This window comes from Solanum dulcamara, chromosome 12 (genome assembly GCF_947179165.1).
Source record: "Solanum dulcamara chromosome 12, daSolDulc1.2, whole genome shotgun sequence".
NCBI classification, from domain to species: Eukaryota; Viridiplantae; Streptophyta; class Magnoliopsida; order Solanales; family Solanaceae; genus Solanum; species Solanum dulcamara.
The window spans coordinates 45,251,920-45,269,704 of NC_077248.1; the positions used below are offsets into that span (position 1 = coordinate 45,251,920).

The following is a 17,785-nucleotide window of genomic DNA, read 5'->3' on the forward strand; positions in this document are numbered from 1 at the left end:
GTTAAGAACTGATAAACAAATAATAAAAAAAATTAAAATTATTACCAAAACCACTAAACCAATAACCCATTACCTATAAATCAATAACTTTTTTTCTATTCGATTTATCAATTTTGATTCAATTTTGAACAGCTCAGCCCTACTAAGAGTCATGGTTGAAATTGTGGGGGGTAAAAAGACCCAACTTAAATTAAAGAATTTAATGTGGAAAATGTCATAATGGATTAACATCTTGAGATAAGAGCCCTCTTAAACCATGAGAAGAGGAAATCCCATTTACAACAAGATATATTCTCTCGGAGACGGTTTCAATTTCTAAAGTTGTTAGAGAGAGAACATTTTTTATAATTTGGTTATATTCTCAACACACACATCTTAACTAATTCTACGGGATATCTGTCACCTCTCAAATCCCACTTATAAAATTACACTGAATATATAATTATTGTCAACAATATACTTTTGACAATCCAATCAATTACAACTAAATCAAACATATATAAATACAGCTTATTGAACTCCATTCTAAATTAAGTATGGATTTGCGAGGGTATAATGCATCAAGCAAGTCCTTGTCACAAACTTGTGACTTCAAATAATTGATACTAACCTTTCTAACCCCAATCCCAATTGTTCCATCATCTATCAAAGGAAAAATAACTCATTCTTAATACTTTCGGTCCTAAATATTAGTCGTTCTAGCAAACTAAAATATTTGATGGTTTAGAAGAACCGAAAAGTCACATGTACTTGTTTTTCCAGATCTACCCTTTACTGTTCCAATTGATGAAGTGTTAAGAGATGCTTGTAAAGTACATTTATACAGATACTAATTTCATAATCCTTTATTTGCAGGGCAATCAAAACCAGTTCCATATATTTGGGAGCAGCCTAAAATACATCACGATAGTCATTTTTACCGCGTAACAGTTCAAACGTCACATATACTAGCAGAACCTGACCATCAAGCTAGTTACACCCGAATTGAAAAGCACAAATCTTGTGATTTAATATACATGATTCTAAGTACAAGTTTTGTAAGATGACCAAAGTACACTTAGACCTGGACTGACATACAACACGCCATGCCTCAGAGAACAAGCACAATATATATGTGGACTTACCTACAAACCACAGGTTGCAATGATAGAACAAGTGGACTAGTCCTGTAAGTGTGACCTAATATTGAAATTTTCTGCAATAGAATTTTCATCAAGTCCACCCGAAGCTGTATCTTGTTTCCAGAGTGATGAGTTGTGAAATTGTCATTCACCTAGCAATAACTTTCTAACACTAGCGTTAACCTTAGCAGTTTTCTTTTTGGTCTGGAACTTTATATTCAGACGGTAATCTTTCCACAGGTGGTCCACAAGTTTTTGGATATCTGCCAAAGTCTTTTTTTGTAGGCTTCACGAGATCCTCAGAAATAACCCTGCTATTGAGGTACTGAAAAGGAAAGAAAGAATTTGAGGGAGAAGACACACTACAAAAGGAATTTAAAATCCAAATAAAATTCATTGGGTATAACCTTGTGATCCATGCTATCAAGGGCAAGTATGGCATTTTCTTGACAAGTGTATTGGATAAAAGCATATCCCTTTGATCTCTGGGTCACTTCATCCTTGACAATCTTAACTGGTACAGAAAGTAGACACATTTAAACAAGCAGGTCTCAACTACAAGAAAGAGCAGCATAGATGAGAAAAGTATCCTCAAGCAACGACATGTACCTTCAGCCACCTAGCCAAAATTTGAAAGCATCTTCTCCAGATAACTTTCATCAGTGGAGTATGGTAAATCTACAGTTCAAAATAAGAATCAATATAATACACAGAAATTTCAGAACTTCAAAGAACGAGAACTGTCGAGTGTCGAATAAAAAGATGAGAAACTGAGAGAGCAAGTGAATTACAAAATTGTAACACAAGAGTTAAAGAAAAGGCAACTAACATTTCAGTGTTTCAAAACTCATCAAACTGGCATTCATTACATCTCCAACTTGGCACTTGGCAGAATAGAGAAATATCGAGTTTAATCATAGCTTAACACATATAGCCATATAGGTATAATTTTTAGCTTAGTTAACTTATAGAACCTCATTCTTGTGGTATCGGCAAAGAAAATTTCTAGAGACTCTTTTTTGCGCAGCACCAGAAAATATTTCTAGTATATGTATATCATTGACTAGAAAGAAGTCCTTTTAGTTCACAACCACCATTTTGCTTCTTGCCTGACAATATATGCAGCATTATAGCAGAATGCAATAGTTCAAAAGTAGGAAGAATAAAAGAGAATAGTGTTTAACATAAATTGAATGGCAATACTTTTCCATAATTCTTGTTGATAAACCATCAACGTGTTTTGTAGTTGCAGATTTCAACTGATGAATTAAAAAGTGAGTTGCTTTTGAGGAAGGAAGAAAAGAATGAATAAGCCACAAAGGATAAAATTGGGAGTGTTACATAAGCACTTTACCTTCAAAACACCAGATTTGGTTCGATTAGCATACACATACTTGATGTGCCCTCATTATTATATTTGCAGTATCCTCAGGGCCTAGAGGGCTCTTGCAGTCTTTCCATTCTCTATCTTCAAAATGGGTAATGCCAAAAGCAATACTAAAAGTCAACATCTTTCTCACCAAATGGATACTGAACATAGTCCCTAAAGGGAAATTTATAGCTGCACATAGAGATATATGATCTCTCTTTCTATGTAACCTCATTCTTTTCTTCTATTTTTATTTTTTCTGATCTTTTACAAGCAAATATCTCCAGTGACCGCTTTCAGTCCTTAAAGACAACAACACTCTTCTTACTTCCTTTGGAATGTCAAGGATGGTCAGAATGCCTTAGAGTTGCTTTTTAATATCACTATTTTACTTATTGCCAACTATAGTGGGAAGCTAGAGCCAGGAGCTGTATATTTAAAATAATGCCTACGCCCTTTAAGCTCAAAAAGTGGGATGTTATCCTATAACACGAAGTGTTTACTTTCATCAAATATCATAACTACTTGGACCAAAGATCTGAATTATATTCAGCTTGACGCAATTTGAACCATGTAAATGTCTAGAGCCAGCAACTTTGAACAAATTCTTCAACGAGAAGCAGCATAATTGTAGACTTGAAATCATAAAGACTAAGAAATCTGACAAAATTTCTCTGCCACCACCACCATTAAAGAGCATCATCTATGTGAAAATGAAAAATGTAACCACTACATGAGCAGCAGTAAAGCCTTAAAGTCCTCAATGGTTACAATGATGGATTGATGCATGGTCTTACCAAAGCCATATGGGCCATTCAACATATACAATGTTGCCATGTCTATATTTCTATTAGTACCAGATTGCACAGATAAGATATAACATAAAGAAACATAAACTCCTACGAGGCTTATTAATTAGTATTACTGCAATTTTGCAGATGCAAGATAATACATAAAGAAACATACCATTCTATGAGGCTTATCACTTGTTACTACATCTCTTCTAACTGTTGGTCAGAAACAGCAAGTAAGTAATGAGGGCTGTACATTATCGGTGACAAACAGTACTTAGACTACAACAAATGCCACCAACAAAGATCCTAGTCAAAACTTATTTCTCTCTTTAATTTCATGGAAAAGATAGTACAAGTCAATACAGTTTTTTGCTTGGACCTATAGATGTTGTTTCCAAGATTCACAAGTCTTAACGGTTTAAGTTTTCATAAGCCTTCTGTCACGCCCCGGGAGGGTACCCTAGACGTAACCGGCACTCCGAAACCATTTCTGGTTCCTAAGTGAATCACATAGCCTGATCACACATTCGTTCATTCATTCATTCAGCGGAAAGTTTAAAAGTAAAGAATAATTTAGCGGGCAACTCAAATCACCCATCCAACTCGAAGAATAAAGGCCATGGGCCAACAGATCAACTAAAATATTTGTCATTAAAAGTAGTTTGACAAGAATAATTTAAGGAAAGAAATACTCAATCGACCCTTCACTATCTAGTCTATGAAGCCTCTATCACTACTATCTAATTGGTGCCAATGACATATTCATGGCTACCTCAAATCAAAAATAGAAAGGGCTAACTCGACGCAAGAATACATAAGCGGTGTCCTCCGAATGTAGGGAAGGACTCACCAATACGCTGAGTGTGTATAGATCCTCAATGGTGCTCCTAATGACAATCTCTTAAACCTGTCTCTGCATCATAAAATGATGCAGGTCCAAATGGACGTCAGTATATGGAATGTACGAGTATGTAAAATGGCAGAATAAAATATACCTCGAGGAAGAATAACATCGATCCACATATCTCAAATCAGAAAGATAAGAGGGACTCAAATAAAGCATCGTAAATCTAAAGTAAGGATACAGTTTAGACAGAGACCAATCATGTACCATACAATTCAATCCAATTATGTATAATACAGTTCAATCAAATCATTTACAATTCAATCCCTTTCAATCATGTACAATCCAATTTATATACACTCAACTCAACAATCAACTCAATAATCAAATCCAATCTAGTCACATACCATTCTATTTAATCCAATCATAATTCATCTATTCCAATCCGACCATATACAATCTACTCAACATTCAACTCAACAATCAGCTCAAAGGACTCAACTCAATAAATATGCAAATTAAATTATGCAACGTTTTATAATTCAACTCAAAGGACTCAACTCAATAAATATGTAACAACTCACTCAAGTGTCCTAAGTCTAACAAGAAATAGTTTAGACAGGACTAACTCATGAGCATATAGTAACTCACTCAACTCAACTGACTCAGAGTACTATCAAGACCTAAATAGGAGTTTCTCTTAACCGACAACCATCACTTATGAGCCAGTGAAAGTACAACAAACCGACGTTGTTGCCGCGTCCGTTCATACCTTGCCAGGGTATGAACGAATCAACCAATCATGGATCCAATCCAACCAAGTCCTATAATGTCAGGACAAAACTCTCGGGGAAGCATCCGACTTTAATGGTTCAATCCCCCTACGTTTGGCAACAAAGGTATTGGGTTCGAGTATGGACTATACTCTTGCCCAATTCGGTGCTCGATACTCCTCCCATGACTCCATGCTCATAAAACTCCTCCAATCATCTCAAACAAGCCCTCACGGCTAGTTTCATGTGGAACATTGCCACCTCATCAACTCTGTTCTCATTTCAACTCAATTAACTCAAATCAAAATAGATACGTTAATGTAAAAATACTCAACTCATTTAAAGGCTCCTCACTCTCAACTCATATTTAAACTCCTTTCTAAATCAAAGATGAAACTAATAATTCTTTAGACTCAAAATAGTGTATAAATAGTTTATGCAAAAAGGTTCACAAATAATTTATTTAAAGCTCCTCCTCAAAAGATCATTTATTTTTAAAATATTCAAGACTCCAATCAACTCAAATTATGCACATCATATACCACAAAACCACATTAGACTCCAATCCACTTCATCACACAATATCCTCCTCAACATAACCTCTTCATTTACATCATCGTCAAATATCATTATTCACATAGTCATCAAAGATCATCATCATATATCATCATTCACATCATTATCAAACATTATCATCACAACATCATCAAATATCATCATCACATCAATCGTCAAACATCCACTCCGAAATCTTTATTTTAGTCCTATGTTCATTTTATAGAAGAAAAAAGGACATTCTTAACTATCCAATTCATTCTTTTCATTCCAATCAATACATACATACACATAACTATCCATCTCAACCTCAAGACATTTATGACAAGAAATCTCATCTTGGGTTCATGTGAATGAAACATGAACTCATACTCTCAATAAAACTCAACTTAAGAATATCGTCAATACCTATAAATCTATATACAAAGATACATTTGTAGTTAATAATATGAAAACTAACTATTTAGTAACTCAAGTCATTAAAATCATTCATCAACCATTTGTATCTAAAAACATTCCATAGTTTAGGAAAAACTTTTAAGAAAACCTTTCTAGAAGGTGCAACTCTTTCACAACTCCTAACCAACACATCTATGGGCATATGAAAGAACTCAATCCATATTTTAGGTTAGCCTTACATACCTTGTTTGAAGATTTTGAAGAAACCTTGATGTTGGGTCTTCAATGGAGGACTCAAATCTTGAAGCTCTTGGAACTCTTCTTGTTGGAAAAGGATTTGAAGAAGAAGAAGAAGAAGAAGGGAGAGAGAGAGAGAGAGGTTTCTAGGGCTTTTAGAGATAGAGTGAGGGATTGAAAATGATCCCAAAATGTGTTAGGGCTGATACATATATAATTTGGGTAAGTCCCCAAATTACCCCTCCTCAAAAGTTTTGAAAATAGGCAAAAAAATGCACCTGGCGCGATAGTGGCGCGTCGCGCCCTTGCAGCGCCAGGATGATTATGCCTAAAACCTGCACACCTCGTAGTGGCGCGCCGCACCAAGGACCAAACTACTGAGGCACATTCTTGGCGCGATAGTGGCGCGTCGCGCCCTTACAGTGCCAAGACCAATATTTTCTGGGTTTCGGAAATTGGCTTGAAAAACCCTACACACCTTTTAGTGGCACGCCGCGCCAGAGTCCAAACTATTGAGGCATGTTTCTAGCGCGATAGTGGCGTGTCGCGCCACTGCGGCGCCAAGCCTAGTTTTCCAGCAATTGCAACCCAGGCCTGGAAATCTCTACTATGCTAGTTCATCTTAGCATCGTCATATCTTTTGACTCTGAACTCCAAAAATTACATTCTTGGTGGCGTTGGAAAGAAGACTCGACGACTATTAATTTAATAGGTCGTGGGCCACCTAGATTTCCTTCTTTCAAAAGATAGGGTCGTTAGAAGTCAACCCCTCATGCAAACTCCTCCTCAAACTTAGCCACAATGAACCTTTTGGCTTGATTTGGTCCAAGGGGTCCTTCATGACCCCACATCACCTCTAACGCTCTTTAATTACTTAGGAACTCATCCTAACTCATGTGAAAAATTTCAAGTCCTCCAGTCCGAGTCTACACTCACGTGAAGAAATGTTCGAATCTTAGCAAAAACATTTTTCGGGGTGTCACACCTTCGGCGAAGCATAAAACTCAGAAAAGTGCAAAAACTACCATCGAAGCTAACCAGCGATGATCAATTCGATACTATTGATTCAAGCAGTAAACTCCCAATCTAATGCTACCTCTCAGGAGCTAATCTCATCTTTCAGATGCAACTTTTCCTTAACAAGTGTATTCTCCTTTTCCTAGCAGCAACTACATTGTGCAGAGAAGCACATCTAGGCTAAAAGAAATTAAAGATCATAGCTTTACAAAATTATAAAGGACACAAAAGCTCTCAAGAACTTTCTCCTTTTTCCTCCCAACAAAGAGAAACATAAAATTCTCATAGCCAATTAAATCAACAGGAACACCCATCACCTAAAAGATGTTTTTTTAAAAGAAAACTAAGATTAAGTGAAACTTATTTGGGATAAAGTTATATTTCTTGATATTTATCTTAACATTGATTAAAATAGGAGGAGGAGGGAGTAAAATTGCTTACTTCTAACCATAATTTTGCTGGCTAGAGGGAAAAGCAAGCTTGGATTTTAAAGGATTTGGGTCCAATTGATGGCTACAACAGAACAGTGGATGAGCTGTTTGGCCATACCCCTTTGTAGATGAACATCATCACCAAGTGAATCTTTGTATGGTGGTTTGTCAAGGAAAAGAGTACTAACCTACCAGCAGCTGAAGTTCTGGCCAAGAGAAGTGCACAATATGATGTCCACATCGGTGCTACCTTCTATATAATACCAATTGCAAATTATATGATTATGGGGAATGTAAAACATCATGCAACATCTTAGAAAGTCTTATACCAAAAAACAGTTGTCATCCCTCAGTATGGATAAAGTTCAAGATGAGTCAATCACCGTCTTCTCCGTCTGGTTCTGTTAAACCTTCTTAAATGTCAAGTAAAGCAAATTGCTGAACTATTTTCACATTGGAACATGATAAAGATGCTAATCCATCCTGTTCTGCTAGAATATGAGATCTGTACCAAATAGAATTTGTCAACCTACAAGTTAAATGAAGTTAGAACTATTTTATCAAATAAAATTAGGACAATATGATTGATTGTTTGAAGAGAGAAATTGAGGAAGCTATGCACAGGCTATTTGAGCCAGATCGAGAAGAGCTGTTTGGGTATGAGAAAAAGAAATGGACAGAGAATCTAACCTATCTGCCCAAGATCCACTCACTGTAAGGTTCATTTTGTATGAACTAAGGCAGAGAAGAGACATAACTGCTGGAGAGTTGAAGCACAGAATAGTCTTGATTTGTGAATTATTCAGTCACATGGAGTTACAAACTTTTGTATACTATGAAAAAGAAAAGAGGGAAAAGACCAATTTTTGACCCAAACATAGGAAGGAAAAGAGGAGGATGGGGTGAGAGGCAAGAGAAAACCAAAATAAAAGGCATGGTTCTGATAAAACCGTCAAACTTGCTCATGATCAGTTTTCTTGAATCTTACCACAAATGAAAATTGATGGTGTCATGAGTGGTCTTAGCTGCAATACCTGCAGCTTCGAGATTATTCAACACTAGCATCATAAGTACCTTTTTAAAGGACAAGCCTAAATAATCATAACATAAGTCAATATAATACCTCGCCTAAGGAAGAAAGAGTTCAGTGCAATAACTTCTGTTCCCTAATCTATTAAATAGCAATAGTTAAACTCATTTTCCATCTCTCACCCCCGTCTTAAGGGTTTCAAACTTTTAGATTATGTTGCTTTTTGCTTCACCAAAACCAAGTGATTTTTTCAGTTCCACCTAAGACAAGTTTGCATCCCTTCTCTACTAAGGTCCCCAACATAACAGCCATGAAGGAAATCAACATGCAGAGACAAAGCCACAACCTTACCTTAGGTAGCTGAGAATAAACTACTACAACTATTTTGCTTCAGCTGGAAATTATGCTTCATTGACTCTTACCTAGGTAAGTTTTAAGCACTTACAGAGGACTTGCACTAATAAGATGCAAATTCTAGAGTTATTTGCCTCTATTGGGTTGGATAAGTATGATCAGAAAGAGTCTGGTCATACCAACTTCCATATTCGATCAAAGTGTGATATAAAAACAACAATGATAAATCTGCCATATTCGATCAAAGTGTGATGTAAAAACAACAATGATAAATTTGTGATGCACTGACATTATTTCAAGGGCACGTAGGGATTAGAGGCCTAGCCCTACCCCAGTAGTAAGGGTGAAACTTAGGTCAACTAACACAAAATTTCCGTTCGCTCAACGACTGTTAGTTGTTTCTATTGGCTGAGATAAAGACTCAAGAAAAGTCAAGACCTTTAAGTTCGTAGATATTAAACGCTAATAAAGAGATCATCTTTTGACCAGCTCAACCAAACTGTTTCATTGATAACTGCCAGTACAATGTTTTCAAGATTGTCAGCACCTACTAAGTCTTAAAAAACTATCTTGATTGATTTTCTCTAACACCGCACAAAATATTCATACGTAACACAAAATAATAAATTCTATTACTTCGGATGCTAATTTACCTAGCAATTAATTAATCCCATCAGTCTCTTAGATTTAGCTAGCGAAGAAGAGAGAGGTCTAAAAAAGGTAGCGAGAGTTCGAAACCCCTTACCAGCGAAAGTAAGAGGTTTGCCTTCTGGGTCGAGGTCATCGCACCGGGCTTGCCTAGTGTAGGTTACCTCTCCTATGTGGTTTACGAGCTATTGCATAGGAGCGGGGGTTTTACCTTGTGCGTACCCTAAGGGTAGCGGCTTCAGGTTTCCCTTGTTATCAAAATAAAATAAAGGTAGTGAGATTTGAAGGTGGCTTCATCTGATGCTGAGGTACTAGTTAATTCAAATCCAGCTTTTTAACTAACCTTGTTGCATGCTTGTTAACCTCTTTGACAACTTTCCTAAAGAAAATCACTGCAAGGTCCATGGACTTGTCATGGACTAAGTTGAGGTAATCAGGCATGGTGATAGAATTGTCATGTGTGCCATATCTGCCAATAAAGCTTTCAGTGTGTCACAAATCGGTCAATTGTGGGGAAGGGCATAAATTCTGTAAAATGCTTAAACTGACGGAGATAATTGAGTTATGCACTGCATAATCTAGTTCTTGTTCGTGCAAAAGCATAAGCACCACTGCAACTATGTCACTTTTATATAGCTACTAACAAACCAATTCATAAAGTGCTCAAAAACCACAGAAATTAGTTAATGAATTACAAAGTCAAACCATGACTGATACAGAGGAAGTGCAGAAATTCAAAGGTACTTCTTAGCACAGACTAAAATGAGTTGCTGCATGCTTGACATTACCACTTACCAAATGAGAATTTAAGGATAAGGAATATCAAAAGAATATGAAAAATGTGATTGTTAGAAGTAAGATTACACCAGGTAATTAAATGGTCAAACTAAAAAGCAGAGATCCTTGTCTTTTGTCAAGACATAAGCTGTCTCCATATCAACTCTCTCATATGTCAATATAATAGGTAAGTCCAAAAACAGGCATAACTTTAAAATTTTCCATGAACTTCATCAACTCAAATTTCACTAGTGAAGTGAAAAAAGTAATATACATAAAAGGTATATGAGATCTTTGATAAAGCATCGAAGGCATATGAAGAAAAAAAAGAAGAAGATATACGACATTATAAAGGAAATATAGTAAACTCAAGGCAAGCACAAAAAATGCAGAAACTTCATCAATTTCAGACTTGAAGCTTTCATTTAGCAACATCAAGGTCATGACAATGTACCTCACACATTCTTTCATGAGAAGGAAAAAAAGATCTAGAAGTGAATATATACTACTAACACTTCAAGAAAATAGAATTTAATGAAATTCCCCGGGTAGAAGTAAGGGAATACTTGATAATGAGTGCATCCTGCATACTTGTTTCTTCTATAGTATCTAGCTCTAGGATATTCTTCACCATATGAGGAGTTGGATGCCAGCTGATTTATCCTCTATTTTGACGAGCCTACTGACTAACCCTATTAGAAAAGAGTCCAGCTCTTGATTGCTTCTCCTTTTCCATTATTGTCTTTTATTGTCTTTAAAGCTACCCTGGGAATTACTTCAAACCAAAAAAAAATGCACGGTGAATTATAGGTACCCAACAAGAGCACTGATTGAACCTTTTATTAAAGGGAATCGCATAACACTTTTCTCTAAAAAAAGGAAGAAGAAACATAACCTTGAGAACAATATGAGAAATATCCATTCTGGCTTCATAATAATATGAGAAATGGAAAATTGCAATATTAAGTTCACATAAGGTGACAAATACAACCAAGATCCAACCATTTGAAGTAAAATCCAAACAAGGATGTTTCTACTGTCTCCTAACCTATAAATCTATCTAGATTATCAAGTACATAGACTCACGCACTGTAGCAGATTAGTTGTGGTTATTTTTAGCCAGACTCTCCTCCTTCTTTAGTGTGGCTACCACCTTCTTCAATATGCTTTCAGTCGGTTTATGCGAATTCTTTACGGCCTTTGCAGTAGCTTGCCATTTTCACCATGCTTTGGCTCTACAGCAACACATCTCTTCAGCACATCGCTCCTCTACTCTTCTGCTTCATGCTGCTGTTCAAATTTGAAATACAATACCCATAAATCACCAATATTTGGTGCAAGGGTCACTACCCTGTTGAACCAATTTCTTGCTTTGTCTACTTTCCTCTCTTGCCAAAACAGCTTAGCCACAGCAGCAATAACATGAGGATCATGATCACACTTCTTTAAAGCGTCAGAGCTCTTGATTTTTCTTTGAGGCCGATGAGCCATCTCAATTAAAGAAGCCCATAGAATGCCACTGTTGGGGCACTCCTGCAATGCTTTAGCCATCAGAACATCATCTTCCCTTTTGTAGCCATGCCTAGCTTCAGCCCGCACAGCTGCAAGCCATATCTTAGGGTTTTGAGGATTCCTCTTCCTAGCCATGGTAAGAACTGCTCGAGCTTTGCTTAGCCCATTCATCTTCTCCTTTAGAGAAGCAAGGGATAGCCAAAGGGGTATACAATTGGGGCAATTCTTAATGCCAGATTCAAATGCATTCTTTGCCTTGTTAGAATTACCAAGTCTTTCTTCCAACTGTCCCAACATCAACCAAAGTTTGAAAAATAAGGGGAAGCGCTTCAATGCTTCATCCAGTAATCTCTCCTCATCCACATTTCCAAGCTCTCTCTCCATAATGACAGATTTCATCCAGACCCATTCCAAGCCTCCTCTTTCACGTGCCTTAGCAAGAAGTTTCCTTGCCCTCTCTGTCTCACAGTTTTCAAATTCTAGCTTGAAAGCAGCAAGCCATATCTCCTCAGAGTCAGGAATTGCATCAAATGCTTCCTCCAGAATTGCTCGAGCTGCAGGAACATCACTAGCAAGCCACTTCTCCTTGGCACCCATCAACCATAGAACCTCAGCCTTTGGAATATAGGTAACTGCTTTTCAAAGCAGTGCATCAAGCGATTCCCTGGTGCCATGACTTTTCTCGAGCTGTGCAGCTTTAAACCAGATGCTTTTCTTAGTTCTAAATACAGTTAGAGCATGTGCATAAATGTATTTTGTTGTTTCAATAGAACCCTTTTTCTTGCACTCCTCAGCATCAGCAATCCAGGTCCTCTTCCTATCTTCTTCCTCAACACCAACCCTAACAGTGTTATTTATTATAACTTGGCAAGTCCCAAGAGAGCCGGCTCTTTCATATCCTTCAGCCTCCTTCATCCAAGCCTCCCTTTCAATCTCCAAACCTTCTCTCTGCAAAGCCCTGATTGCCCTTTCAATAATTTTCCCAACTAAAGCAGTATTCCCATCGGCTTCTTCAAGCCTAGCTGCAGTTATCCAGATGGCAGGCTCTTTAGGCAGCTTTTCTCTAGCCTTGTTAAGTACCTTCTTAGCATTTTCATAAGTTTCCAACTTAGCAAGAGCAAGCCATGGCTCCACATGAAATGGACAATATTCCACAGCCCTCTAAAGCAAAAGTCTAGCATCTTCTTCATTGCCCAACTCCACAACAGCTTTCCACAACCTCACTCAAACGGGGATATGCTCTAGACCTTTCCTCAACACAGCTCTTGTTTGCCGTATCATCCTCCAACTTTGAATCCTGCATCCACAACTTGACTGAATTAGGATTTGCTTTAACACCTTGAGCAATCACTACCTTAGCCTCAAGGGGGCTCGCCAAATGGCACACCTCCAACCAGACATCCTCATTCTTAGGACACTCTTCACAACCTTTTTTTATCAACTATCTTGCTACCTGCATCCTCCCTGCAACCTCCTCCAATCTAGCAGCTGCTATCCAACCAGGAGGATGCTTTGGATTCATCTGAGTAACTGACTTAAGCAACAATCGAGCCTTCTTTATATCGGAAATCTCAGCATCGCTAGTAATCTTCATACTCTTCAAATCAGTCAAGTACCCCTTAGGATCCATAATACTTTGCCTAGTAATAGAGTCCAAAATCCTATCCAACCTCACTGACAACACAGTTCCTCTCCCTTCACCCACTGCAGTCAAATCTGTAACTAGCGTCTGTGAAGAGGGTGTCTCCATGCCACCAACTATCCTACTCCTCAGATCCAATGCAGTTACATACTCTTTCTCCTGCCTAGCCTTCTCCAAAAGGGTGAAGAGGGTGTCTCCATGCCACCAACTATCCTGCTCCTCGGATCCAATGCAGTTACATGCTCTTTCTCCTGCCTGGCCTTCTCCAAAACTCTCAAACCTCCTTTTCTTGTTTCGCAACGAATAATCCCCTATTTCAGGTATACTGTCCCACTCATCACTTGACAATGTATACAATTTTTGGATTCGAAGCTCGATACTTTACAATTTCTTGCTTTAACCTGGCTTCTCTCCTATCTTTCCTCCTAGAATCCATCCTCTGATCAATAGATTCCCAAATAGTATCAGCTTCTTTACCATCTTAATCATACTCAGCAGATGCAAACAACCCCACATCATTACCTTCAAAATCGTTGCCAGCAGAAAAATTGTTTGGATATATAGTGTACTAAAATAATAGAACAGAGTTTTTTGGCTTAATTTAATATGGTATACAAATACAATAATTCATTACTCAAAATATGATTGTTACTGCAATAATCCTAAGGGTACTGAAAAGGAGAAATAAACAAAGGGAGGTTTGTTAGTATCAGTTGATGAAAATAAAATATTTGGTTCAACTTCAACGACGAATTCTAGTAGTAGTCCAAATATGGATATTTTGAGTTTAGATGATTTTGAATTGGAGAATTTATGTCTAAGTGATTTCAATGGAGATGATCAGTTAATTACTCAAAATATTTGGGATAATAATGGTTATCTTTTAATTTAGTGTATTTCTATTTTTTATTTTATTTTTTCATTTTGATTCTTAAGATAGGAAATGGAGAGATTTGATTAAGGATCAACCCCTCAATTTTTCTTCTTCCATTTTTAATAGACTTGACTTCATTTCTTCAATTTGTAAGTGAGTTAAAAGAGAATGTTATTTATATATATATATTTAATTTATCTTATTTGATGTCATCATTATTAAATTATGATATCATCTCTTGATTTAATGTGATTTCTGATTTCTTAATTAGTTATGCCTGTGTTTTTAGTTTCCACCCTTCAGCGAACAACATATAGCATTAGCCTTGTCCCCTTTCTTCCTTGTTCGATTCCACTCTAGCGAGCGATTGGATCCCTCAAAGCTTAAAAATTCAAAGTGCTTGACAAAACGTTGCAATTACAACTTCCAAAGCTTATTCTACCATTCAATTCTGTTAGTTCAAAGGATTTCGATCTGATTCATCTTAATTTATTCGATATTGTTTAAGAACTTAAAATTTAGAAAATTCTTTATTGGGTTTTCATCAAACTTTAAAATTAGTGATGGGTTTTGAAAATTTCAAGGTTTTGAGTATTTAAGCTACGTTACATCTGATTTTTTTTTCTGCTGGTGGTTTGTTTATGGTTTTGAATTTGATATGATATCTGAATTTATCAATGTGTACAAGATTCATACTTTTTGAATCATTGCTATTTGTGATTCTAGTTTATCTGTTGTTGCAGAAACCTTGATCTTTTAGATGCCTAACAGAGCTCCTGTCAGAACTAACAACTCAACCCTCATTGCCATGATCGCTGATGAGGTGAACTTTTCACCATAAATTTCTTGTCTGTTGCTATGTATGCTTAGAATTGATAGACTATGCTCTATTTGCATTGTATCAGACAATCAGTAATGGGCTTGAACTATGTTTTACTTTGTTTTCACTAGACTAATGCGCTGTTTGGATATGTTTCATAATATTTAGAATTGACTCTGGTAACTAGTAATTAATTCCCACCTTTCGATTTTTGGGTGTGGAAGGCAAATGAAAAAAATTGTCACTTTCGAGCACAAAGTAACAAGTCACTTTTAGAAGCAGAGTTGAGTCGACAAAAATCAAGAGAACTTTCTTGGGCTAACAAGAAAATTTCCATAAGCACAGTGAGATCAAAGAGCAGAAAATTGATGCAGTCCTCAAATAGTTTACTTGATTCCTCTTCAAGAATAATCATCCTTTAATATCAATTGAAGCTCCCAAAGAACAAAGCAACTGACTTATTTGCAACAAGTTGTTCACTCACAGTCACACTTTTAACTTATACAACTTTTTCAATCAACATTCAAGAACAACACAAACCGCTTGAATATCTAAAACAGATTACAAAATGAATATCTCTTGATAGAGTGGTGACATGACACAATATCAAGATATTATGAGATAGTTGGGGCATATGGAAACATTGCTCCAACATTAACGCCTATCGAAGGCCACTGATTCAGTTGAGAAGAGATATTTCACTCGTGATAGAACAGAATCATGGGCAGGATCATATGGATGGTCCTTTGAAGGAATCTCCAAAATGGCTGGAATTGGTGTATTGTAACTATCAACCAAAAATCTTACCATGTTGGCCACCTGAAAAAGATAAATGAGAAGGAATAAATTGAATGAAATGCCAATTAATTAACTTTATTTTAGACCCTTATTTTCAGTGAGTATTCAATTAAAGAATATGGAGACAATGTGTCAATGTTAGTTGGATTTACTTAGTAGATTGAAATTGAAGTACACCAAAAAGTAAAAGATGCATTTTGACCACAAGCCAGACAAAAGGCATTAATTTTCAGAATTTTATATGATAATCATCCACCTTTACATCCAAAAATAACTTTTTCTTTAATAGAATTTTAATTAAATAATTTAAATAGTTTTTTAAACACGTGGCGTCCATCTATTGATTATAATTTAATTATTTAAAATTAATTATAAATCAAAATTTATTTAACAGAATTTTAATTAAATAATTTGAATAATTTTTTTAAACACATGGCGATCATCTAATGGTTGCAATTTAATTATTTAAAATTAATTATAAATCAAAAATTATTTAACAGAATTTTAATTATAAAAAAGGACCTAAAATGCCCTTGAACTATTGAAAATTGTACAAAACTGCCCCTCATTCATATATTGGGCCTAAAATGCCCTTTTCCGTTAAAGAAAATGTCATTTTAAACCTAAAGGTGGATGTCAAGGGATTTTAGGTCCAATACATGAATGAGTGGCATTTTGTATCATTTTCAATAGTTTAAGGACATTTTAGGCCCTTTTTCGCTTATCTTAACAAATAAATTGTGACCTTTCCCTTTATATACTAAACCAGATAGCTTCAAACCTCTGTTTTGAGTGACATAGAGGTTTTCTCAACTTGTTAAAGCACTAATCGTTTCTTTATGTTGTTTGGAAAGAATGCATAAATAGTTATCTCCTCATTTTGACGAATTTCAGACTGGCTAACAAACTGATGTGTATTTCATAACCAAACAAGGAAAATGACCCTAAAGACTACCTCTTTGATGTCCCCTCCTCCTGCCATCCCAACCAAATACACTTTCACCTGATGTGAATGATAGCAGGCTTTATATGTCTACAGTCGATTATTATCTATTTAAGTTAAGTCCTATGGAGTTTGGTATTTTAGAGAGGAAATGCAAGAAGATTGATGCAGTAGCCACTGTGATCTTAACTTCCAACAGGAAATACAGATCACATTACTCTTTTTTACTCTAACAGGTTTCTGATGGCTTGAAAGCAACTGAAGTTTAGCCAGATAATAGTAAGTTCCAAAATTCAAACAATGAAAGATTTCGATCAATAAACAGTTGAACACTATATACGACATAAGTAGCAACTGAAACAAAACAGATTTTATTGTGGCACTTGAGCAGAGCTACATGTAACACAACCACCAAATACAGATAATATTATTGACTACACAATATGGACATGTAAATATTGATAAACCAAACAACAAATGAGAAGAGTAGAAACTTACATATTGGCTGATTAACACTATTGCAATGTCCTCTCTTGTGGTGAATTCCTTAAAAACATCTTCAATCTGCTTCATCGTTGTTTCTGAACATAAAGATAGGGAATCTATATTACTTTCTTTCCATGATTTGGAACTTCGAGATCATGATGAAAAGCTCTACTACTCACAGGAAACGCCAGCTCCCAATATACCATCCTTCACTCAGCAACTAAATTAGAAGTATTTTTTAAATTATTATCAATAAAAAGGTCAATCCGTTTGGTTATAATCTAAACATGTAAATTGACTCTATTCAGAGTCCTATATTATTAGTCTAGATGAGAGAGTTTGCAAAATAAAAGCATGTACC

The 17,785-nt window shown here is 36.1% G+C and overlaps 1 protein-coding gene and 1 pseudogene across 1 annotated transcript; both read right to left on the reverse strand.

The window, feature by feature from the left end:
• Positions 1-830: 830 nt before the first annotated feature.
• LOC129875736 (protein STABILIZED1-like) lies at positions 831-15,187 on the reverse strand (annotated as a pseudogene).
• A 404-nt stretch (positions 15,188-15,591) lies between these two features.
• LOC129877484 (V-type proton ATPase subunit F-like) lies at positions 15,592-17,526 on the reverse strand. Its single transcript, XM_055952994.1, has 2 exons — positions 17,437-17,526; positions 15,592-16,016 (listed from the first exon to the last, which is right to left on the reverse strand). The coding sequence occupies exons 1-2, from the start codon at positions 17,509-17,511 to the stop codon at positions 15,852-15,854; spliced, it is 240 nt and encodes a 79-aa protein (XP_055808969.1). The 5' UTR covers positions 17,512-17,526; the 3' UTR covers positions 15,592-15,851.
• Between the last annotated feature and the right edge of the window lie 259 nt (positions 17,527-17,785).

Excerpts from the sequence above, each read along its gene's own strand:
- LOC129877484 (XM_055952994.1), bottom strand. The coding sequence starts at position 17,511 with ATGAAGCAGATTGAAGATGTTTTTAAGGAATTCACCACAAGAGAGGAC. Across the intron at positions 16,017-17,436 it reads TAGTGTTAATCAGCCAATAT|GTGGCCAACATGGTAAGATT; the intron begins GTAAGTTTCTAC and ends TATCTTTTTCAG.